Source organism: Sturnus vulgaris, chromosome 1 (assembly GCF_052056855.1).
Source record: "Sturnus vulgaris isolate bStuVul1 chromosome 1, bStuVul1.hap1, whole genome shotgun sequence".
NCBI classification, from domain to species: Eukaryota; Metazoa; Chordata; class Aves; order Passeriformes; family Sturnidae; genus Sturnus; species Sturnus vulgaris.
Window position 1 is genome coordinate 123,535,471 of NC_142243.1, and position 25,600 is coordinate 123,561,070.

Genomic DNA, 25,600 nt, shown 5'->3' on the forward strand with positions numbered 1-25,600 from the left:
TGTTTGTTTAATTACAGTGGGCTCTTTCTGTGCTTGCACAAGCTCCAATAACAACACTTACTGGTGTTTGCGAACAGTTAATGACACCCACAATTTTCTGTTTTGTGAGTTTGCCACTGGCTTCTTGGAATATTTTGATATGAACACTGATCCCTATCAGGTAAACCCCTTTCCCTGTTACAAAATGTCGTTCACCAGACTCCTGCAGGATTTCCCTAATTTTTGTTAACAAGTATAATTTCCCTTCCTTCCTCTCCTTCTCAGCTGACCAATACAGTTCACACAGTGGAAAGAGGCATTTTGAACCAATTACACATCCAGCTTATGGAACTGCGAAGTTGTCAAGGTTACAAGCAGTGCAATCCAAGGCCAAAGGGACTTGAAACAGGTACAAGAAAAATAGTAATGCTTATCTCCATTTTATGAACATTGCTTTCATCTACTTAAGTTCTGATTGTATTTATGAAATGTCACTCTCCCAAGTGTTGCTCTGAACAATTTGGAATTCTCCATACACACCAATCTTGCACATCTGCATGACCAGGAGGCTTCTTTGCAAGTCTGCACAGGTTATTCTTGACAGATACTGATGGCAAAACCCATCATTTGACAGAAATGCTGCAGAAGGGATATCGTTATTGGAGCTAATCAATAACATCCACATGCAGATCTTCACAGCCATAACTCTTTTCTCTCTTGCAGGGTTTATTTCATTAGTTTTTCCTCCCAGTGTCAAGTGAGATATTAAATCCTGTGTTTATTTCAAATGCTGTCTGCCTATGTGAACAACTCTAGGTTCCTTGCCACAACCGAGACTTAATGTTGCAAACTTCTAATCACCAGTAGTCTCCTTCATTTTTGAAGAAAGCAAAATTTCATTACAAGAGTCTCTGAGTAAAACAAAGCTGGTATTTTTACTTCAAGTCTCTGGAATTCATTGCACTTAACTTTGGTTGATTGAACATTGTGATTTATTATTTTTTCACAGGAATGCTCCATTCTACATAATTTGTAGTGTTGCCTCTTTGTATCTCTTTCTACATCTACAAATGTTTCTCTTTTTTACAATATCTAATTGTTTGGGGGGTTTCATTATTTTTGAAAACCTGTGGGTTTTCAGTTCTTTTATGTAAAACTTCCAGGAAATCTTTGTTGGACTGCAGCTCTGTCTTTATTTAACACAGTACATTTCTTTTTAGGAATTAGATGCTGTGCATGGAAAACTACATTTTGAATGGTTTTACAAGTTCTAAACACTAACAAAAGTTACTCTTGTATTTTCCTATATCAGGAAATAAAGATGGAGGAAGCTATGATCCACACAGGTATCCACACTTTTTTATTCTCCTCAGCAGCTTCTTTCCAAATAACTGCATGATTCCAGTCCATTTCAACTAATGTCTGTATCCTGCCATGTTGCACACAGCATAGCTTTTGATGCATGCATTTTCTAACTACCCTACACTGAACTTGGCCATTGTTTTTTAGATCTACCATTCTGCATTTAACGTAGCTCATTGTCATAGCAAGACTTCATACAGCTCATATTTCATGCCTGTGCTCCTTAGATGTTTGCCCAAGGAAAATTTCACAGAAAGAATCACCTCTTTTGGGTTGCTCTCATGTTATCATGTTGATTTTGGATGAGTTGGAGGTGTTTTTCTGGTTTTATTTAGTAAGTCTTCACAGCTGCTTTTAAAATGTAAGCTAAGTATGCTTAAAAGGCTTTCTGAGGTACAAAGAACCTAGTCAAACCTATGGAAGCAAAGCAAAATCTTCCCACTGGCTTTTGGAAATGTTGGCAGACACTGCTTTAAGCAAAAGCAGTGCTCAGTATGAGCAGCCTGTGCTCAGAAGTCAGCAGGAGAGTGTTCACTTTAAGTGTGGCAGAAAGATGAAGCTCCTTTGGGCTGGGATCAGATCAGACAAGCATGAAATTAAATTTCCTAAAAAGGTTGTATTATTTGAACTGAGGAAAGGCACCAGGTGGGGTTTTTTAAACCTAACACTTGAACCTGAGGAATACATGACAGACAGCTCTTTGAAAGTATATTTTTCTGTTTAAAAGTTTACTTATTGTACCTACATTATCATGCAGAGCACTGTGTCTCCTGGTGGAGAAACCAGACAAACATAAAGCAAAAACCTGAAGAGACTGGAAAAGCTGCAGGTCTTAACAGAACTTCACTTGCTGTTCATTGAGCAGTCCTTGTTCTCAGGGTGAAAACAGATTAACATCTGTGGAGTGTCATATTTAAACTGGACTCCTTTTCACAGTTTATCAGTTTTATACATTTTCATCTCTATACACTTTGGAGGAGTAGCTTGTGATATACTCTGCTTACTTGAAAAGTTAACAAGGGAATCTAAGGCATATACAAGTCTACATAAAACCTTCTTCACAGAGTCTTCCAAAAAGAACCTTGTCATTAGTTTCCAGCAGTCAGAGAACAATTTACCTAATGTATTTCAATGTATAGATCTCCAGTTTAAGCAGCTAAATTTTCTTTTGCAGCCAATTTTGTATTTTGTCAACTGAGTAGTTTTGGGATCTAGGAAAATTATAAGCTTTCTTTTGGTTTGTATCCCACTGTTTGCATTGCTCGTTACATCCTGGTGGGAACTGGTTGCTACAATGATAGAAAGTAATCCCTGTAATTATGCTTTTAAATCTTTCATTAGGAGGAGTCCTTGTAAGTAAGCATTCCTCATTTTAACTACAGATCTAACAGAACTGGCATTTTTGAATTGTAGGATTATATGAAATAACAGAGCACACAGGATTAATCTTTAAATTATGTCTTCCTACACTGTTTAGCAACAAAAACATTTTAACTTCTGATGCCAAGGAACATACAATAAATGTTTTGCTACCATGATAAATAGCAGGTATAATATAACACAAGCAATATTGTTCTGTGCAGTGACATTCCAGACACCCAGTTTCTCAATTTACAGAGATGCCTCAATGGGTTCAACATTTTGTTTCAAGCCCCATCTTGGTGGAATGTTTTTCTTTTCTTAAACAAAAAACCAAACAAAAGAAAAAGAAAATTAACAAACCCCATTTGTCAGGTATCATTTCAACGATCTGCTATGGAAAGTCATCTGAACTGCTCCTTAGGCTTCTTCAGATCCTGTAGATTCTCCACTCAGACCTGGTTCCAGTCCAAAATGCCCTGAGCTAGTAAAGCACTGCCTGTGCTGCAGTAAAAAACTGGGACAACAGGCCCATGTGGCAATAGCCAGTATAATGCTGTTTGCTTGGCACAAAGGGAGAGAGAGCTTCAGCAGGGAAGGGCTGGTGTCACCCCTGCCCTGTGAGGGACAGAGCATGGCTCTGCAGACGTCATTGATAACAGGATGTGTGAACTGCACATTCCTCTCTCCACTCCTACTTGTCTGAAGTTTTTCAAAACCATTAAGGATGTGGTTTTACCCACCTGTCTTTAGTCTCAAAGGAGATATATCCAAATCTCTTATTAGTTTTGAGATAAAACACGCACAGATGGCATTATAGAGGATGCTTGGGTAGGATAAATGGAGAGTAAAGCTTAACTAAAGCTTGATCTGAAAATGACCAAAGAAACCAACAATCAAACAACAACAAAAGACATCAGTAAGTTTTGCTTTAAACAGCTAGCAACAAATTTTTTCTCTTTTGGATCTGTCATAGCTGAGAAATTCCAAAATATTGATCATGGAAACCACTGCCATGCTATTTCTCAAATGTAACTCATCTGCACTTTCCCACTTCATACTTATTTATAACAAAATTTCTTACAGGGGAAAAACCTCTTCTTTCCTCTTCTCTTCCCTCTGTTTGCTTTAATTTCAATGGGAAACTTCTCATGCTTACTGCAAGCTGGGGTATTAAATGTGAAGAAATTTGCCCAGTCAACCAAAATAGCTCCAAGACCTTGCTTCCCTGTTTGTTTAACGTGTATGAATACAAGTTATCTCTGTCTTCAAACAAGCTATTTTCTTCTTTGTGACACAAAGATCATGGAACAATTCCCAGTGCCTTCCCAGCTGTGAAACTTCTCTGAGACTGCAGAAACAGTGCCACATTTAGAGAGCAAAAAATAGATCCAGAGTGAAGGACTCTGTGGCTCTGACTCAGACTTTCAGCTGTTTCATAGGAGCACTGCAAATTCCTCGCTGATTTTACTCCTGTGCAGCACAGCCCCATTGCCCTGCTGCTGAGCCTCCTCAGAAACCCTGCTCCTCTGCACTGGTCCCCAGACTTGCCCACTGCCTTGCCACCCAGCTCAAGCCTCTGTCCCCCTGCTGGGGATGGCCAGCAGAGGCACCTTTATGGCTCCTGCTTTGCCCCTCAGCCCCCTGGTGTGTCCCCAAAACTGTTACCAGTCAAACAGCATCACTTCTGTTTCAGTTCCTGCCATAACATAACAACCCAATTGACTGTCCCTACAAATTTTTTTTTTCCTATACAGGCTCTGACTTGGCAAAGAAAAAAAGCACCAACCAAACCAAAAAACCCCCTACCAATAAAAATAATAATAGAAAAATATATCTTAGAGGGTTTAGTGACTAAATTCTTCGCTAAAGCAGTCCCTCACCTGATGTTTTCTAGGGCCCTTTATGTCTCTAAGCACCAGAAAATTAAATCTTTCTCAAAATCTCTGTGGTATTTAATTATCTTTTGTTCCAGGAACAGATTTCCCATAATTTGACTTTCAAAGATGGCTCTCATGTGGCCAAGCCATGATTTAATTTCTCTTGTCTGCTTCAGGAAAGAAAGAAGACGCTATGTCATAGCTGTTCTGCCAAATCCAAAAAGCTTTTGTTTCTTCCTGCATCAGGAAGATTGTCAAATGTTTGCAAAAATACATATTTCTAGAATTTGATAGTTAAAAAAAAGCACTTATTTTTATGTTGCAAAATATTTCCAATTAAGAGCAAAGATTCAGGTGTCTGCAAATAATGAAAGTGGTCTCCTTTTGGTGGCAGCAGAGTAAGGCCTCATACTATAAGAAAATCTCAAGGTATTTTAACCATAATGGTATTTTTCTTAGTTTCTATGTGATGGACTAAATATTGGAGAAATTCTGTTACTGTGAAATCTCAGCCTAGTAAGAAGCAAAGAATGTAATCTATGACAGACAGAAGTTTTATCTTCTGTTATTCTTAGAGTAATGAGAATGGGCAACTTAAAATACAAACAAATTAATGGAGATGCCAAGAACCATCCGTGGTGATGCAGGGCTCAGTATAGATGAGGATTTGAGCTCAGTTCACATGGTTGGACTGTAGCCACTTGAAGTTCTAAAGTAATTGCTACTAGCCTACCTGCCTGTACATTTTCATGAAGAAAATAAATCATTATCAGCGAGTTAATTACTAAAGATTGCCTGGAATACCATTTGTAAGGGCAAAATTGTCACTTTCCCTGGCAAATGTTTGCATTGCTTGATTTGTTTTTCCTTGTAGACCACCTTGTTGATAAAATCTTTCCAGTGAATTCAGCCTGCCCAGTGAATTAAATAAAATGGTGCTGCTCAGTGTTACTTTTCAGTACAAAATGGGCTTCACATCACAGGTGATAATCTCAGTCACTATAGTAACTATAGCGAATTTTTAAAATATTTTGGAAATGGGTTTCTTTTGTGTCTTTGCATTTTCGGGCTGTGATCAATAAAAATTGCAGCTCCCTTGTTACATATAGACCCATATCTACACCCTTTATTCAGTCCTATTATTTGAAAAGGCTGCTAGATGTTTTCTTTGAAAGCTTTTTTTTTTTTAAACCAAACCTTAAGAAGATTCTCTGTGTATATTTTAACATTATTTTACAAAGTGGTGCACTCCTATAAATTAATTCACACAGATTTTTTACATCTTTCATTTCCCCTCATTGCTCCATGTAAACTAAAATGAATGTTTACAAAAATAAATTAAAGCCCCCTTTGGCTACCATTTACTAAATAAAATATGCCTGGTTGCTTTGTAGACCAGAAACAAAATTCATGTGGGCACTGAAATTCAGGACACCAATGGCTTTCAGAGGTAGTCCCCTCTTTTATGCTTAACTGGTTTGGTTATTGCATATTTTGCTGGAGCACTCAAGAAACGCAAATGGATTATTTGTGCATTGAAACATTTTTCCTGCCTTGAAATATCAGAGGAAGGACTTACCTCTGAATGCCATCACAAAGCCCCATTAGACCAGACTTTGTTCTTTTTTTACTCAGCCCAGGGATGTAGCAGGACAGGGAGACAGGGAGTTCTTGCTGTGTGTTTAGCAGGGCTGTGAACACATCCAAGGCCAGAACCATTCACCTGGTGACAAAGAGTGTCTTTCACTTGGAGCCACCCACTTTATGAACAGTGGTGCTTTCAAGCCAGTTGAAATAGAAACACACACGGAAGCTTTGCTTGCACCTTTAATAGTGTTCACCAGTAGCTTTTATTCTTTCTTTCAACAGAGGACAATTATGGGATGGATGGGAAGGCTAAGCTGCCCAGTTTCACTGGCGACATTGACTGGCAAGGACTGGAAGACTTGTACAGTGTGAATGAAAGTGTATATGAATACAGACACAACTTTAGACTTAGTCTGGCTGACTGGACTAATTACTTGAAGGATGTAGATAGAATGTTTGCACTGCTGAACAGTTACTACCAGCAAAATAAACCAGACAAGGATAACACTGGTCGAAGCAAGGGGGACGAATCATCCACGCCATTCACCTTGGTGGAAATGACTTCTGCTGAGGAGTCCAGCGGCCTGAGTGCTGAAGAGCTGCAGCTTATTGTGCCAACAGACTTTGCAGCCCTTGCTTTGAGCACGGTGAATTTAAGCCAGGAGAGGAAACTTGAATTAAACAATGATATTCCTGAGAAAAGTAGTTTGAATGACGCACACTGGAGAAGCAGTCATCCAGCTGAAAAATGGATGGAGGATAAAGAGTCGGACCGGTTTGATATGGATTTCAGTGGAAACGGTTTGAGAGAGTTGGAATCCCGGCACAGCTTCATGCTACAGCCCATCAGCATTCCTCAAAAAGACACTCATCAGGATAGTGACACTGTGGAAGATATATTTGAAGACCAAATGTATCTTCCCATGAGGTCTGATGAACCCTTCGTTCATCAGATTGTAAACATATCCATTAGCGATTCGCCTGTCAGTACCCAGGAAGAAGGAACTTTCTTTAAAAAAACCAAACAAAGTCCTGCAGGAGAAAGTTCACAAATCCTAAATGCAGAAGGCAGTGCCTCAGCTCCACTCTCCTTGGATTAGATCAAGTTGTAAACTGTTAAATAAGTTCTCCTTTTTCTTATTAGCAAACTAATAAAGGTAATCAAGACAACTGACATTCCATGTTTATTGTAGATACGTTTTGCAGCTAAATTGAGCCCAGTTCAGTATTTGTGCATTTTTTTTTTTTATTCACGTGCACATGCTCTCACTGTAATTCTCCACACTGGGAAACAAGATTTTCAGTTTTCCATTAAAAGAAACAGTGTTAACTTTCAAATGCAGTAGCACATTCTCTGAAAGCTAAAACTTATTTCTTCGAAAAGGATGTCCAAGACACTTTCTCTATTTCTAAATGATCCCACCATGACTGAGTGTTTCAGTTCACACAGTATGCCTGCATAATGTCTTTCTCATCAATTACTTTAACCACTGGCAATTCTAAATGCCATGCTTTCAAGTAAAATGCACTTTTAAAATCTGTATGCCATACCATTTATGCATCTAATACCTTAGAGTTTCTTAGTTTGCTCTCTGTCTTATGAAATTGTGAAACCAATAAACAGACTGACCTGAAAGACATAAACACCAGGGACTGTGGAAACAGAATCTTCAAATATTATTTTGGCAAAAATATTGCATGTTTTTGTTGCTTTAATAAATTTACTCACAGAAAGGTATGGCTAATGATTGTTAACTGTAGAAGGATTTGTTTAAATTGGATTGTTTCCCTAAATGTTGGTATTGTCAGTATTAAAATTCCATTAATTTTTCTGACCTTTTTTTTTTTTTCCTGATACTGGTAGAAAGGTTTACATCAGTACATAAATGTTTTTGTCACCCCACCTGATTTTCATTATTCTGAGCAATATCTTGAAAGCATTATTATCATTTTGAGTCTTAAATTCTTTTTTGTTTTGAGCAGGCATTAAAGGGAATGATAAAATCATGTTAGGTTTCCATTATTTCAGACACAAAAGGCACATGAGGGTAAAAAAATAGTAGTTTAGTAATAATTTTTGTTGTTGTATTCTAAATTTTTTCTTGAACTTTACCAAACATTAAATCGTATTAAGTATAATACAAAAATGACTTTAAAAACCTGTATTACTCAAAACTTAATATTTTCCCTTGCTTTTTTATAAGTTTCTACATAATTATTACAACAGCAACAAAAGAGAATTACCTCAAACAGACGTAATTCCACAGTGTCCAACTCACAGGTGTGTTTCCTACCTGTTACATATTATTTAGTGTAGTAAATACTTTTTGGCTATTGCAAGCACTGCAGGTTAAACTTACACTCATTACATTGTATTTTAAGTTGAAACTTTTTAAAAAGGAGATTCTTTTAGTAGGATTTTAATAATTTTAAGAAGCAGTCTTTTTGATGGACTCTGTAAATATGTTAAAATTACTAGTTCTTTATCTGATGTATGTGTCATGGGCTGATTGATAGAAAAACATATTTATGGTCATGAATGATGCTATTTGTACATAGGTTTTAAGTTACTAGGATACAAACTGTGTTTTTAAATCTTGTATAATATTTCTGTGATACTTTTATAGTACAATTCTGGCTTCGGGAAAGTCTAGAAGCAATATTTCTTGAAATAAAAAGTGTTTTACTTTACCTGCTTCAGAGAAGTCCACATGATCCAGTTTTCCTCCTGAGTAAGTTTTATTTCAAAAATATGTTAACAGTTTCAGTTTAAAGAATCCATCCACATTAAAAGCAATAGGTAACAAAATAACACACAACATTCTGATAGGTACAAATTATTCCTGGAGATGTGAGTAATGTTTGGGGATTTTTTTTTGTTTAAGACATGCTGTGATTTTAATTTGAATTCCAAATTCATCCGGTCCTTTTTTCCTTGAACTCCATGCACAACCAGCAGTTCCCAGAAGTAAAACAATATTTCATGGAGCCATGTCTTGCTTTGCTGCTTTCTCCCCTCCCTGCATGGCTCTCCTTGTGACACCAAAGCACTGCAGACCAGACATGCAGTGCTTACCCAGAGTGAACCATAGATCCCTAGTCAGGACTTGTGTCTCCTTGTACAAGAGTCAGCATGAAAAAGAATTTGGCTTTAAAGGTAAACTTTCTCCCTATATGAACTCTGTTCGATGGCCTGTGAATAAGACTGCTTTCATACCTAAACTCAGCCTCTCAGTCTGTGCTTCTTGAACTCTTCTTTCTTTTACATAGTCCTGGGACTCTGATGCTTATGCAGACATGAAGTTACAGATGACGTTTGATGGCATCAGGAAAGTGGATGAATCCAAGTGTTCAAAAAGCAGTCCCTGCAATGTCAGAGAAGTCTGACTTCTGAGAGAAGTCTGCCCCGAAAGCACAGTAGCAAGCACAGGATGAATCTCAAAGGTGTGGAGCAGGCTGAGCCAGCGAGTTTGGGAGGACTTGAAGGACAAATGCAAATTGAAGCAAGGCCCCACACAACCACCTCTTGTCTCTTTGTGCAGGGAATTATCCAGCACCAACAATGTGCCCTACATTCTTTGAAAGAACCAAGCAAGCTGTTTTCTCTGTTGATGCTGAGACAGAGATAGAGAAGGGAATGGTACATCAGTGTGGTCCATCGATTCACCCCACTTGTCCTTCCTCCGTACCTGAGAGCTTAAAGTGCTCATTCAGGAAATGGAAGGAAGAACATCTTATTAGTTTGAAAGCTGTCTACCTTCCTTCTTCAAGGACAGTACTCAGTCATCTAAACTATCAGCTAAACAGTGCCCTACCTATTAAACTAAGTGGGAGCCTTTTCTACAGGTCTCTTATAGGAGTGTGGAGGAAAGAAAGTATAAAGGACACTCATTCTGTAGGCAAGAGGTACAGACAGCAATGAGCTCTGATCCTTGCTCTCTTGGAAACATGCACCTAATATAAAAGTAAACCAAATTAAAGAGGCCAAAATCTGTCATCTCTCTAAGTATGCAGCCTAAGCAGCGTGTTGCTGCCCCAATTTGTTTTGTATTTCTTTCTGCACAGTACTTCTTGTCCCATAGCTGAGGCAGTCATGTCCATGAGCAGTGCATGGTGTGACTGTCAGGAAGCTTTCACAGGCAGTTGCAAGTTCAGGAATGAAGGAAGTGCCTAAATCTGGCAAGTGCTCCTCACATGGGGGACGGCCAAGAGGATGACCTTTGTGGCTTTTTGTGACCTGCAGAGCAGTAGAGATGTGTCTATTCTGAAAGGCAGTACACACACAGCTCCTTTCTGAAGGCCCCTGGAGATGGACAGGAAGAACTTTAAAACTTGCTCATCTTTGGGAGGTAGCAATGTTATGTAAAAAGTTTCATCTGGAATTTAAGATAAGGCAGCTAGTATTGCCCTCACATCCTTGGACAGTGTGAGACACCTTCTGAGACAGCCTAGCAATTGAAAGCACTGCAGAAGAGCAGTAGTGCGTAGTGCTTCAGTTCCAGAACTAGACACAGAATCACAGAATGGCTTGGGTCAGAAGTGGCCTTAAAAATCATCTGGTTCCAACCTCACCATGGGCAGGGACATGACTTAGAGTTGTTACCAGCAGTGAATCTTGTTACTGAGGTAAATGCACACTAGCAGCTTTGCAAAAACAAATAAACACTTGGATCAGAGCATTATTCTGGAGTTCAGTCACCTGTAGGATTTCATGAGGGAAGCGTTGAGGGAAGGTGTTTTAGAGTGCAAGTCTGAGCAGAGACCACCTCCACTCTCCCAACCAAAATCCTCTGAGATGCCTGCAGCTGTCTACACTGAAGTTACACAAGCACATAAAATAGTGAGGGCTGAGAAGCCAAGAGGTGCAACAGCCTTGTCCAAGAAAGATGTGCCCAGAACTAGACTTAATCCCTGAGCAGCTGTGGGTGTCTGGGTATGTGTGATGTTGTAACAAACTTCTGTCTTTAGTTTCAGCAAACCCCTATCCTGTTTGTGTGCTCTGACAAAATTTTTCAGTGAAAACCGATGTGCAGTAAATAGGGTAGAAGCCAGAGAGTAATTCCAGAAATGCTGTGTCACACCTGAGGGGATGCAGTCCCAGCCTGGGAGCGCCGGGAGTGTGTCCAGAGGCGCTCGGGCAGCAGGTGTCAGTGCAGAGCCACGCCACAAGCGCCTCTGCTGGAGCCTGCATCCCTCCCTCCCCGGGCTTCCAGCACTCTTCAGCCTCCGACATGCACCCGGCATGTCCACAAACCCAATCTCATCCACCTTCCTTGGTTTAACAGCTCTGGTCTTGGACACTGGTGACATGCAGGGGGATCTGAAAGATGCTTTTTTGTGTGGTTATATGTATTGGAAATGAAAATATGTAAGTCTTACTTTGAAATCAGAGAGGATCTGGACCCAATCAACACACATGATATGCTATTTTTTATTTCCAAGTATCAAGTATTCAAGAGTTTGTTTTGTAAACACGTGTTTACAACAGATGCTGACAGTAGGTTTCATTAAATCATGGGTTATATAACTTTAAAATTACTCTAAGCTCTGCTGAGAAATAAATATAAATTTTAAAAAAAACATACAGGAGCCTAAAGTATGCAAAAATACCCAGCATAAACCGATTATTCTCTTTTTACCACAGCACAGCACCCACACACTCATACCATCAGACATACTCTACAAATTTCCTTAATACTCTACACATTTGCTTAATAATGAGTTTTTTAAAAACTAAACAGTTACAGGCAGTGTGCCCACTCCATGCTCCTACAATACTATCCAGACTGTTGCTGTTCTGCACAAATCATTTGGTAGAGAGAGGTATGCACTGCAGCCAGGGGCCAAACTCCCATTGCTCAGCTGGTGAAAAGAGCAGGTCTTCTTTCAGGAAAGCCTCCACTCAACTGTGGATCTCACTGATACAATTTTTCTTCTTTTTTTTACTGAAACTCAGCTTTGGGTAAGTTTGTACTTTTGTTTTGTTTTGTTTGGAAATTTCCCTCCAAGTTTTCAAATATGGAGTTTGCTACAGAGGCAAAATTTCTGGCCTGTCGGTCAGAAGTGTGATTAGTGCTTTCAGTGCTATTTAGAATACAGACACCTCCCCTGCATGAGTAGCCCAAGCACAATAACACAAAAAGATTATGGTTCAGAATTCAAAATGGAAATTTTGTTCTCAAGATTTTAAAACAAAACCCCCCTTTTGTAAATCATAGCTCACTTTAAAGTCAACCAGATTTGGCCTTTTTTCCATTCCTAGAGATAGAATTTGCTCTTATTTTACCCCTCTCGTTCTGGTATTCCACAAAAGAGCATTAATATTTCAGAACTCAATCCTCATTTTAATTCAAATATTGCTTGGTTAAGTGGTTCCAGAATTTAGCCCAGTGTTTCTATCATTACTACAGAATTTATTTTTAGCCCCTGCTTGAGCAAAGCAACTAAATAAAGTAACATGCTACAGCAGGCTGAATACATTCTACATGAGACTTCTGTGGTCTGTGTAGCTTTTACTTTACCTAATAGTGCAGGGCCAAATCCTACACAGACTCCTGAAATTACTTTCCCATGGAACAGCTAGGTAGGAATTGGCCCACCAGGAATTACAAACACTGTTTTTGTCAGAGCAGTCCAGGCTTTAGGAACAGAAACACATGCATCATCGACATGCCTTGAGTATGTCATTTAAGTCATAGTGAACACATCATAAAATACTTCAGTACCTATTAGCACCACAGTGTTGTTTAGTCTTTTGTCCAGAGATTATCAAGCTGTCTCACCTTTTCTCAAGGTGAACAACATTTTGGATGCTTTTTGTAGCCCTTCATTAATTCCACAGCTTTTCACCTATTCTATATAATGACCAAAACATTGTTACAGGATAACATTGTAACAACTGGTTTGAGACTGAAAAAATAAAAAAATACCATACACACAATGGATAATGCAATAATTAGAAGTAGAATGGAACCTGGATAAATAAGCATCTATTCTGTAATACTTGAAGTCAAGAAAACTTTGTAGCTACTTTGAAATTGCAGAGCTACATCTGTGTTTAACAGGCTGTATTAATAAAAAAAATAGCTGAACTGAAGGACTGGAGGGATGACTGCTAAAATTATTAACTGTAGTTACTAACTGCAGTTTCATGTAACAGATATGGCCACGGGACACGGGTAGTGTTAACTTTCCTCCTTAATTTACACAATAAATTATGAGGAAAATACTGGAAAAATTTCCTTCCTGAGGATCAGGGAGGCTTTCAAACCTTTGGCCTCAAAGGAACATATATTAGTGATACTCAGTGTAAAAGGAGACAAATCATGTGAACACTGACCATACCCTGTCATCACACTGAAGGCTCCACATCTCTATTGTGTGACAATGTTTACATACAATCTTTTTGAATTGCTATTTGTCAAACAAGGAAAAAAAAAAAAAGAAACAAGAAAACAAGAGAAGAAAAAAGAAGAAAGCCCTAATTCCCTACCAAAGAATAAATCTACCACCATGATGTTGACTGCCCACTTTCTAAGCACTCTGAAGTGATGAAAACGTCCAAAGAATCAAGTCCAGTATGTGAAGAACCTGAAATGTGTTGATTTCAGGTTTAATCTATAAGTAGCAAACCTTCTGTCCAAAGCAATGACTATGCAGGTCGCAGTCCCAGTATATCTCTGTTACCAGGTATTTTAAGCCCCTGGAAAGCAACCACAGCTGGATAGCTTCAGCTGGGAGAAGCCAGATTCTAACACATGCAGGATGGCATCTCCTAAGCCATTGTAACAGACATATTATTGAGAAAAAAGATAAACTTGTTTAGGAAGTTTTTTTGTCTTCTACCTCCAAAAAACGTAGTAAGAGTGAATAGAGTATAAAAGCTAAACAAGCTTGCTATGCCCTAGTTCACACACACCTGCTAAAGCACCAGCTAGTTAACTTCCAACACAAGGTATGACCTAGCTCTTCAGCCTCAACATTGGACTGGTGAGGCCAAGAATCTGGCTCCAAAATAGCAGTAAGACACTTTGGACCTATTTATCATCAGTTCTATATCAATACAACACCATGAAGAGCTGTGGTATCACATGCACACTACAGAAAATGTAGTAAGGCAGCAATTATTCAGGCATTTTGGGGAAAGACCTGCAAGAACAGTGCAGAGGGTGCTGACTGACCCCTGTCCCAGACACGCTCTCTGAAGTTCCACTGAGCAGGCAGTGTTCTGCTCCATTTGTGCGAGATACTGACAACTTGTCATCTGAACCTCGAGGTTCAAATTCTGTGAAAGGGCACAATTTGAGTCTACAGCATTACCTGAGCAATTTCATTGGCTCTAAGGTCAGAAGGATGCCTTTATTTAATCTATTTCCCAATGCAACACACAGGTATTCAGACAAAAATTCATAAAATAAGTGGCAGGAAGAGCAAGAATAAATCTTAAACCATTCTCACAAAATATTTTGAATTTGAAATTCTATTTGAAAATGACAGCCTTCCTCCATTGCTGGATCTGTAAGTAGCCACACCTGAATGCCACAGCAGAGTACTCAAGTGCTACTTTGTGCTATTCTGGTTACAATTATCACTGAATCCATGGGGGAAATGCTCATCATAGAAATATTTTTTGGATAAAAGAATTTCTTTTTAAATGCAGACAGAATTCAGTCCCATACTTACATATGTGCATTATTTTCAAGAGCATTACTTAAATATATAAATTTACCCACATATTTAAGTGTTCTGCTGTATCAGAACCATAATGAATGAATAGCTAATACTACAAATTAATAAGCAATATTAAAAAAGCCCCATATTTTTGAAAACACTATATTCAAGTGTTTGTAATTAATTTAGGACTTTTCAAATGTACATTTCTAATACCTAGTAGGAGATTTGTGTCTCCACTTACATAACAGTAAGTTCTGAAGAACTACATGTTACTACATGCACTTTTAAAGATATATAGGCTGGCCAAAGAACTGAAATACAAATTGCACCATAATATTCAAAGTTTCTTGCAGCTGCTCACACTGTACTGAAAGGCTATAAAATGTCATTGGTTCCGAACTAAACCATATTTTATCCAGTATGCTCGAAGGGAAGAGGAGGGACCAAAACCAGAGGGCTTTTGACTAAAACTGGAAACGTGGAAAGTCCCACTCTTCAGATTATTCCAGCCCTGCAATGATCTACAAATTATCTCCTGAGGGTGCTGCATTCATAAGCACCCAAGGCCATGGCAGCATCTATTCTGAAGTTTTCTTCTTTTTGAGGAAACAAGGGTTAATGGGAGGCCAAGCAGGGACAATTAACCTCAACTCCATGTATTTGGGCTACTTCTCCTCTCATGTTCCTCACTCTAAATCAGGACTAAATGGTGGAAGAGGGCATGGTGGCACTTTAACAATCAGCAGATGTTATTGCTCCATGTAATCACTGGCTGGTAAGCTGCAGGTGACTTGGGTTTGCTGCCAATAGCAGCCCGTGGGTGAGCAGGACACCTGCTTCACCTCTTCTTGTATTCACTGCTACCAAGCCTTTTGTGTTCAGGGACAGAGAGGGAAGGCAGCAAAAATAACAACTTAATGGGATTTTGTGTTCTATGGTGAGAGGATCTCACAGCAGGAAGACAGCATGGGCCCCTTCACTGGATGACAGGCAAAGTTCTTTTTTTGTTCCTGTGAAGTTGGTTTAGCACCGTGTGTTGACCATGACCACTGCCAGGGGTGCACCCAATGTTTGGAGATTCTGCTTCCTGCAGCAATGACAATCTCAGAGCACAGCGTTTGTTCACAGGTCTCAGCCCATACACCAGTCAATGACAATGCTGGAACTGACATTTCTAGGAGGTGGATGTGTTTCCCCTGCATACCTTTATTGGCTTAGTTTAGACTATTATAGATTACTCATGAGAAACCCTCCTTCAGGAACCAATCAAAAACCGGCCAGAGTCTGGATTTTTTTTCTTTCAGAGGACGCTGAATTAATCGATTTTTTAAAAAATTTATTCACATAGCCAAAATTATCTATGCCCAAAACCAGGAAAAAATCTGTTTGAAAAGTAAGGAATTACATTTTGTTTTGCATATAATTCTCAAAGAAAAATTAAAATTTAATTTCTAATTAAAATTAAAATTGAAAGTATGTAAAGAAGGTTTTTTCAGTATTTCTGAAGTTAGTATCTTTCTTTCTACATTCCACTTTTTCAATCACTTAGGAAATATGAATGTTCTTATAAGTCGAAGGGTCAGGATATCCTAAAAAAATAGATCGTCTCCATTGAAACAAGCTCTGAAATCCCTTGAAAGCTCAGAAACACCAGCAGCTGCAGAAGTATCATTTTTATCACTCATTCTTTGGCATCAGTGGCATTAGCTCCTGACAATCCTACTCTTCTCTCCCTTGTTTTTTGTATGGAACAGAAGCACACAAGGCATGAAATAGAAGAGATCAGGATAGATGATTAATCTTCAGTCTTTTACAATTCCCTAAATGCTCTGAGGTATCTGAAAAGACTGTCACTCTTCACTTATCCCTGTGATGAATAAAATGGGGAAGTGATAAAAATGGATGAGTGCTGGGCTGCAATTACACTTTGTCCTACTACTTTGCCAATTTTTGCCATGGTACAAAATTCTTTGTGCAACAAGCATTTGAGACTAAAGCAAAAGGAAACATTTTTATCATTTATTCTGACCTCTTATTTTATATATATATCTAACACCTTTGAGCCAAGGAAATTTATTTCTCAGGACAAGAAGTATAGAACTCAGTTATCTCAGAAAGTGTGTGCTAACTGAGGACATGCTGTATCTGGTGGCTTCATAAGAAGAAAAGAATTCGCAGGCTTAATCCAAAAGAAGCTGTTAATATGGACAGAATAGCAGGAAGAGATCAAAACAATATTCCTCTATGTTTGGGGCAGAAGAATTGGAGTCATCAGACAGGAAGAGTAAGAATTGTTACAAACTACATAAATGGACTGAGACATTCTGAAATAAGCAGCCCCATGGGTACTCCCATGGGCTGGTCAAGAGGATCCAGGTGATGACAAAAGGCAGGTGGCAAAGGCAGAGAGGGAAATCTACTCTTCCCAGGACAACTCAATGGATGCCAAGGAGAGTACTGCCTTTATTTTCAATTATTTGGTTCCATATAATGTTTGATCAATATACATGTTCTAAATTGAAAAATCAAATCAGGAATAACTCTGTTCAAAAATATGTAGAAGCTCTGCTCTTTCCTATTTATTTGCATACAAGTTCTCTACTCTGCAAAATCCAAACCAGACTATCACTGAGTCCTCTTAAAAGACTGCTTTTTAATTTCCTACACTTCTAAGACTTCCCCTGCAGGGCACAATACAGTCTTGACTTCCCAGTGTCCAACTGACATAATTTTCTGCCCTTTGAGACATCATTAGTACCTCATGAGTATGGCACTACAAAGCCTCCAGAGTAGGAAATGAAATGCCAAGCACATTTGATTAGAAAGTCTCAGCATCTCCCAGGGAGAGAATAAACTACAGCAATTTGGAATAAACAAAGGCCACATCACGTCCTGTGAGTCCACACTTGCCAATAACTTCTACTCTTAGCCCTTCACCCGGAGGCCAAAGGACAGACAAACTCACCCTTTGCCTTCACAGGAGCTTTCAGTGACGCTGAGAAAAGGCAGACATGTGTGGGACAAACCACACAGCCGGGACCTCCAGACCTGTCCCACCAGGCTGCTCAGTGCTGGGTGTCACCAGCCCTCCCTTCCCAGCTGCCCCCACAGTGGCAGGCTGCTCACAGCCCCTGCAGCAGGGGCTCCTCTGCTCACTCCTGCAGCCTGAACTCTGCTGCTGCTGGCTGCCAGGGACACGCCAGGTCCCAGACACCAGGCGAGGCCATTAGCCCTCCCTCGGGACTTTCCCACTGAAGCTGAACTAGACTGGCATGCAATTCTGAAGGACAGCCAAACTTCCTATCAAACCATAACCAGCTGTTTTCTTCTTCAGGAAAGTATGGACTTGGTGCTAGTAACAGCCACCCAAATAACATTGCAGAAATATGCATATATCTGCTCTGGTATGTGTGTATGATTCCTACATCTTAATGTTACTATAAACCAATACTGAAGTTTTTTACTTCAAGCATTACAGTATCCTACATACTTTGTGAAGAATGACTACATGCCATCAAGTGAAAAATAATGCACATTTTGACAGGATAAAGATGTTACAACTCAACATTTGCAAACATTACCTGATGCATAACTCTTGTATGGCTTGACATTTTATTAACAGTACTTTAAACCTTATGTTATTTTTTAATTTAATGATTACGCCTGAAAATAGCCCCTTTCAAATTCAGTTGCAGTAATGTCTTTAAAAGCAAGCTTTAAACTTAATTTGCTGCACATACACTTATCCAAATAAGTTGCATAGTTTAAATAAGTTCAGTTGTGCTTTGTAGCAGAACTCACAGTAATTACTCATCTCTTAAAAATACAATTTGCGGATATGAAGTTGACAATACATTTAAGCATTTTTGTGAGTGTAGACATCAACAATATGAGTTTTTGTCACTCTTCCACTGCCTTCTGCTGTTCTTAACACCTCAATTTTACAATGGTATTAGATCAGAGCATGGACATTAAATGGACACATCTGAAATCATTACAAACACAATTTTTAAAACTCCATCGTCGGGAGGGGAGAAATAAGAACTCAGGTTGGTTTGAGGTATCCAGCCCTCAGGAACGTATTATGGTTGTTTGCATCAAGCTTTGTTGGTTTTATCACGTGTTACATTTAGATTAAAAATAGAAGGCACAGGTGTTTTACAAGGCGCCGTAACTAAGTCAACCAACAAAAGTAAATATTACATTACCAAGCCAGGGGTCTATATCTCAGCAGTGACTTCTTCCAATGCATTTTCATTTGAGGAATTTATTGCTTCTGAAAAAGGGCCGGGGTAGGTCTGTGCTAAGCAGTTCATTCCTTGTGCCACACTGATGTCTCCTTGGGAACTGAAGGTAGGGCAGGATCTAGTCCGTGCATAGTTTTGTTGGGGTCCAGGTTGTCCAACCATCTCACTCACAGTGTTCACCGGCGAAGCCCTCCAACTCTGTCTCTGCAGTTGTTCTTCTTTACACTTTATGGAATACCAGGCCAGGAAAATAAAAAAGAATCCCACAAACTTGAGAGCAGCTGCCAACCCGAAGTAGACAAAACGAAACGAGGTGACATCGTATTCCCAACAAGATCCTTGTACGCCGCAATCCTGTTGCCAAAGCATGCACGTGGTGTCAATAACAGCCCCAAAATAAATTGGAGTGGGAATGTAAGCTGAAACAAAAATAGCAAGAGAAATAATATGTGTTAGCATATCGTGGAAAACTTCTACAGAAACTGTATGCCCCAGCCAAAGAGTAGGTTCAACATTTTTGAGATTTCTACACTGCTGTTCTCACATGAAATGTAGAACATGAAAAACTGGCCAGCCAGTCTTTCCACCAATACTATTTGCCCCACACATTAAACCTACCACAAATGGGAGAGAAATCAAAGAAGACAAGCCAGCAGCACCTTACAACAGGTACTTTAATCTGCTGTCCCCAGACAGCTCTTCTTGAGCTACATGTCCCTCCCAAAAAAATCCAATTTTGCTCTCAGGAGGATAAAAGGTAAAATACATTATCTCCATAGCATTACCTGTAGAACATCCTTTGCCCACGATCTGGGAAAGGTGCTGTTTTTAGATCAAGGTGAAAAAGCACTGAAGATCACAAAATGTTTTTGAAGATAGATATGAGGGATAAGACCATTAGGATTATAAATTTCCTTTTGAATAGATCTTCCCAAGATACAATTTAAATTCTAAGGCAGCTAAAAATGCAGCCAGTCCAATGAATGCTCCTGCTTTCCCCAGAAGTACATCTTAAAGATGAGATTGAAACATCCTTCCTCAAACAAAACATGAAGATGCAGCTCAATGGGCTTCTCTTGTTCTGTTAGAACAGACCTTGCTTGCTCTAGTCATGTATCTCATAGTAGCTGAACACCTGGAGTGTTCTTTATGGGTAGGATTTTAGAAATTCAAGAGCTTGAAAGAGAATGCTTTGAAAAATAAAGACTTTTAACATCTATCCATTTTTGCTTTGAAATACTGGAAAGACATTAAATAATATTTGAAGAAAGACATTAAAATTATGCTTATTTTAAAAAAATGCTTATGTTTAAAATTAGAAAAACTACTGTTACTGTTGAAAGCAACAAAATTCTATTTTTGAAAGTTTAAAAATCCTTATAAAATAATATTTAGCAACTATTAATTTTTAAATACCATTTGAAACTAAAAATTATCTTTCTGTGAAATAACGTTGTTCTAGAAAGTCAGTAACCAAAAAAAGTAAATTAACAACATTTTCAGATGCAATCTTTTCAGAAGTCATTAATTTTAGGTTCCTAATACAATTAGTCCAGCAAATAGTTGCAGATTTATGGAATTTTAATACTTTTATGGTATATTTAAGCTGAACATGGCCTTTATGGAAATGCTGATCTACTGTGAGACTTACCAAGAGTTCTTAATAAAACAAACTGCATTCCTAGTGCAAAGGGCCGCTCCCCATCTTCCACAGACCTAGCAGGTGAACAGAAAACTCCAGTGAAGAAACAGCCATAACCAATAATCATCTTGGTATGTTCTGGCTCTACCCCATGGTTTTCTTCTCAGCTATAGAAAATCTTTGTCTAAATTTCTTCTCTTTAGCTTCTACTATTGTTAACTCATACTGCTAGAAAAAAATACAGCCAGCCCCTCCTGGACCTGTTTAATCAAAATCTCACTCATGCCTTTTGACCTTTCTTTACCTGTGTAAGGCCAGAAGAATTTGATTTAAACACATTAAGGAAATTTAGAGAATCCACACAAATGTTTATGGCTTCTCATTATAGCTTTCTATTATTTCATACATCTTAATTTATCTTTCTTAATATTTTTGAGGTAAATTAGAATTAAAAGATAACTAAATTGTTGAAGACTGGACTCAGTTTCTGAATTTAACACATCTTTGTGTAGCATAAGCACTCTGGAGTTACTTCAGGAAAAACATCAGTACAAACATCCAAACAGTCTCTTTAAATACCTTTTCAATTCAAGCAATACAAGATTCCTTCCGGCAGTTTCAAAGGAAAAATGTCAAGCTTACAAAGACTAAATACAAAGTAATAAAATTCCACACTGCAACTACAATTTTAGTAAACCATAAATTATCTCCTGATTTTAAAATATTTTTAATTCTTTATCTAAAGGTCTTAAGATAGACAGCTTCTAATGACATTGAAATACACCATAAAAGCACAAAAAGTCTGCATTCAAAGCTGTGATGCAGCTATGAAATCTAGTTTTGAAGTCAAGAAATTAGAAGTTGGAGAACCAACCTGGGCCACAGACCTTGGACCAATGCACAAAGCACAGTAAGTGGTTTGGGACAGCAGGTGTCACTGTCCATGTGTGTGGGCCCCTATTTTTTGTACTGAACATTACAAAATCCTGTTGGAGATGTCACTTATGTACCTCATCACTATTGTGAAGTTCACTGCAATATTGATCTTCATTTGCCTTGGATAATTGCAATGCAAGGGCAATATTGTTTTTATTACTATTATTTTACATGTGGGAAATCCAGAGACAGGAGGAATAAAGTCAGAAGTCTCTGAATTATAATGGTGCTATGCACACAATAGCTGAGGTAAGGCTGAGGAGCTGGAATTCTGATGTGTCCAGCCCCGAGTGCCAGGCTTCAATGTCCCAACAGTGACCTTTAAATGCGTTCTGTGGATTTTTTGAAAAGCAAACTGGAAAGCAAAATTCCTCAATGTGACACAGCACAGTTCTGTGTCAGCAGCAGGCTCCTGCATAAACCTTAGCACTTGAGCTGAGAAAATGACAGCAAGTGCTTGTCCTTGGAGGAGGTGAGACAAAGATTCCTGCCAAAGGGTTTCTCAGCTGTGCTCAAAACTGAGTCTAAGGATACCAAAGCTAAGTACTGACCTGCCTCACGTTTTCCACAGTTTCATGACCTATTACAAAGATTTGCCACTATTATTATTTTTAGAGGGGCCTACATTTGTCCCAGAATATCAGAGTGAAGCTCTAAAGACAGCACTAACAGAAGGAAATCCTACTTGATTAGGAGGATCATTCTCACAGAAATAAAAGCCATGAGACTAGTGTAAAAAAAAGCTCAATTTGAAGACAGATTTTACACAAAACCAGGACAAAAGGTGTCTCTATGTTAGCAATTAATGCAGCTAAACAGCTAATGCTGAGACTTGACATGAACACCACAAGCATTTCAAGAAACTGTAGGGATTTACTTCAGATCAGCTCTAGCCTGGTCTCATGGACAGGATGCCCATTTGCATCTGGATCATTTTGGGTGTGCCTCTGAAGAGTACCTCAAACACTGCAAGAGGCTTCCTAGAGAGGTGGTCAATGCCTCATGCCTGTCAGTGTTTGGACAATGCCCTCACTATTAGGTTTTTATTTCTGCTCAGTCCTGCAGTGGTCAGGCAGCTGGACTGGACGATTAGAGAGAGTATTTACAGAGCATGTAGGGACAGGACAAGGGGCAATGGCTTCAAACTGAAAGAGAGTAGGTTTAGATTAGATATTAGGAGAAAATTCTTCACTGTGAGGGCAGTGAAGCACTGGAACAGATTGCCCAGAGAAGTGGTGGATGCCCCATCCCTGGAAGAGTTCAAGGTCAGGCTGGATGGAGCTGTGGTCTAGGAAATGTGTCCCTGTCCATGACAACAGGTTGGAAATAGGTAATTTTTAATGGCCCTTCAAACCCCTTCATATTCTATGATTCTGTGCTCATTGAAGGTCCCTTCCAACTGAACTATTTTGTTCTTTTATCTTCCAACTCATCTTCATCTGAAAAGAACTTACTGCTTCAGCTCTGAGCTCTTCAGCTTCAGATCCCAAACCAAATAGACATCTTTAAACCATTCTTCGTCCTCCTGTTACCAGCAGAACCAATGCTTATCAATATGCTCTGTAAATTCTAGTAAATAATGATATAATTTTCCTCTAAGTCCTCCCTCTCTTTAAACAGCAGCAACACAGATTAAACAAATACAAATTTATTTTAGCAGTAGACCATACTGTATTTTTTCAACTCGCTTTTCTTTAAAAATCAGCAGAACTTCACTTACAGGAACTATGTTTTAAATGGACAAAGATGTTACAGCGAATGATTATGTTCATCAAACTAGATGGCAGAGATGGGAAAAGCCAATCCAAAAATATGAATGCTTTTTTTCAAACTGACAAATAAATGCCACTGCCTCTTTCCTACAAAGGCTGTGTTGTTCTCTCTCCTTGGAGTAGTGGCAATAACACCACTACTACAGTACAAGTTCAAAATTCTTGTGAAGATAAAAAAGGAAGACTCAAAACCAGATATGTGGCAGGAATGAGCAGTTTTAAGAATGAGAAAAGGATAATTTTCAATACTAACTTTTTTCATTTGCATTTGAAAATCCAAACCATTGCCCCAAGAAGGTTGAAAAATTTTCAGGAGAAATCATATTCTTCCATGATGTTTTGCATGTTTTCTCTTTATGGCATCTGGAATTTACTGTGCACTTCATGTCTCCTGAAGTAGATTATCATATTACATATTCTAAATACAGATTTCACCCTATCCCTGTCAGCCCTTTCACTTTTTAAGGATACACAAGCTCGACAGGCACTGGCGATAGCGGGCACGGCAAAAACACAAAACATAACCGAGTCCTCACCTGAGTGTCACTATGACTGCTGATGGCTGGGCACATGCTGTTATAAGGGTTACAATGAAGAGGAAGATGAGGAATGGGATGAGCGTGTTGCAGGTTCGATCACACTTCCCGGACACAGCGTAGCCGTTCTCGTTCAGGTAGGTTTTGACAATCACGAGCCGCAGCTGACTGCGCTGGCCCACTGTGGGCGGAGTGATCACCTGCCGACTCTGCACACAGGCACATTCTGTGTAATTTCTGACCTGCAGAGCAAAAAAGAACATCTCCATGTGAAAAATATAGGTTAGAGTGACACTGCAAAGAAACATTGTACCACAGTCCTGTGGTACTTCTAACCTGAGAATCTTCTGCCTCAAGCAGAATCATTACCCCAAGCAAAAGTAAAAAGTAATTTAAAAGCTGGACAGAACTCTCTATGATGACGCTGCCTTTCCATTGCTTTATTTAGTCTGAGTTTATAAAAAATCTGGAATATGTTTGGGAAATATTGACAAAACAATTCGATCACTTCTGACAGGGCGGCTGGAGAAAAATATTGTTTCTATTGTACCACGAAAAATGTGAGGAAATGTTCTTCAGGCAGCAGTGACAATGCCATATTCTGAAATTCAGCAAGCTGCTTGCTGACTTTCATATTCAGGCAGTGTCTTCTGCCATGTTAATGGAAGGCTACCCAAATCTGGCCAAAGAGCAATAAGCTGCACTCCATGCTTGAAGCTCAGGATCCTCCACCTGGGTGTGGGTGTAGATCTGGACAGGAGCAAAAACAGAGAATAAAGGGAAAGCAGAGACTAAAACAGTGAGACTGGAGGACTGACAGAGATTCCTGAACGGATAAAGAGAATGAAATTAAGATAAAGAGACTGAATAAAGAAGTAGCACTTCACAGGCAAACAGGACCGTAATTTGAACAAGGGGAGGAAGAGCTAGATCAGAAATAGCGTTCTTTCACATTATGCTACCCCTGTTTTCATCTAATGTAAGGCAAAGGGGTGTGCAGCAGATGAGAACATTCCAGTGCTACAGAATAAACTGGCCAGGACATATGTGATGTTATAGGAAAGAGCTTTCTGTTTCAATTTTTTCATTCATCAAACCTCGGACCACACAGGCACAGAAGTTACAAAATCATCTTCAGATAGTGAATTTAAGCACTTAGACATCACGACATATCCAAATCATGGCTGTTTGTCAGTTTTAATGTATACCTTTATATGCATCCATGACATCATGAGACCTCGCACTTTTTTCCCCCTAGGATTTAGCTGAACATCTTAATAATGTATGTATTTATCCAGGATTTTACCTCCCATTTTCAAAATGTGACTTCAGGTATTTTTTTCCTCAGACTAAGAATATTCCACTACAAAGACAGAAGGACTCATACTTTATATGAACATTCTATATGAATGCCATATGAAACATTCATATGAAAATGCATATGAATTTTTATCACACTCACTATTATAACTTAATTCTTTCAAAAATGAGTCATCTTCAAAATAGTTAAGAGGTATTGATGTCATCTCCATTTTCTAGTTAACTAATTGAAAAGGACTGAAGATTTCAGAAACATGGGTGATTAATTTGAGACAACTGGAATCCTTTTTTTCCAGAACTATACCCT

At 38.9% G+C, this 25,600-nt stretch overlaps 2 protein-coding genes across 10 annotated transcripts in view; one reads left to right on the forward strand and one right to left on the reverse strand.

The window, feature by feature from the left end:
• The window catches only part of SULF1 (sulfatase 1), a 147,740-nt gene extending 138,858 nt beyond the window's left edge, over positions 1-8,882 (forward strand). For 7 of the 9 annotated variants that reach the window (XM_014883523.2, XM_014883520.2, XM_088176055.1 and 4 more), the window contains 3 exons: positions 18-160; positions 265-388; positions 6,450-8,882. In XM_014883523.2, the coding sequence (XP_014739009.2) occupies positions 18-160; positions 265-388; positions 6,450-7,267 (1,085 nt within the window). In that variant the 3' untranslated portion in view covers positions 7,268-8,882. Of the gene's footprint in view, positions 1-17; positions 161-264; positions 389-1,291; positions 1,326-6,449 lie in introns of all 9 variants that reach the window. The other 2 variants (XM_088176087.1, XM_088176082.1) reach the window with 1 other exon arrangement.
• A 2,702-nt stretch (positions 8,883-11,584) lies between these two features.
• Positions 11,585-25,600, reverse strand: part of SLCO5A1 (solute carrier organic anion transporter family member 5A1) — a 74,809-nt gene continuing 60,793 nt past the window's right edge. Inside the window, exons 7-9 of the mRNA XM_014883500.2 lie at positions 23,974-24,215; positions 20,739-20,803; positions 11,585-19,506 (exon numbers count right to left, since the gene is read on the reverse strand). Of these exons, the coding sequence (XP_014738986.1) occupies positions 19,061-19,506; positions 20,739-20,803; positions 23,974-24,215 (753 nt within the window). The 3' untranslated portion in view covers positions 11,585-19,060. The remainder of the gene's footprint in view (positions 19,507-20,738; positions 20,804-23,973; positions 24,216-25,600) is intronic.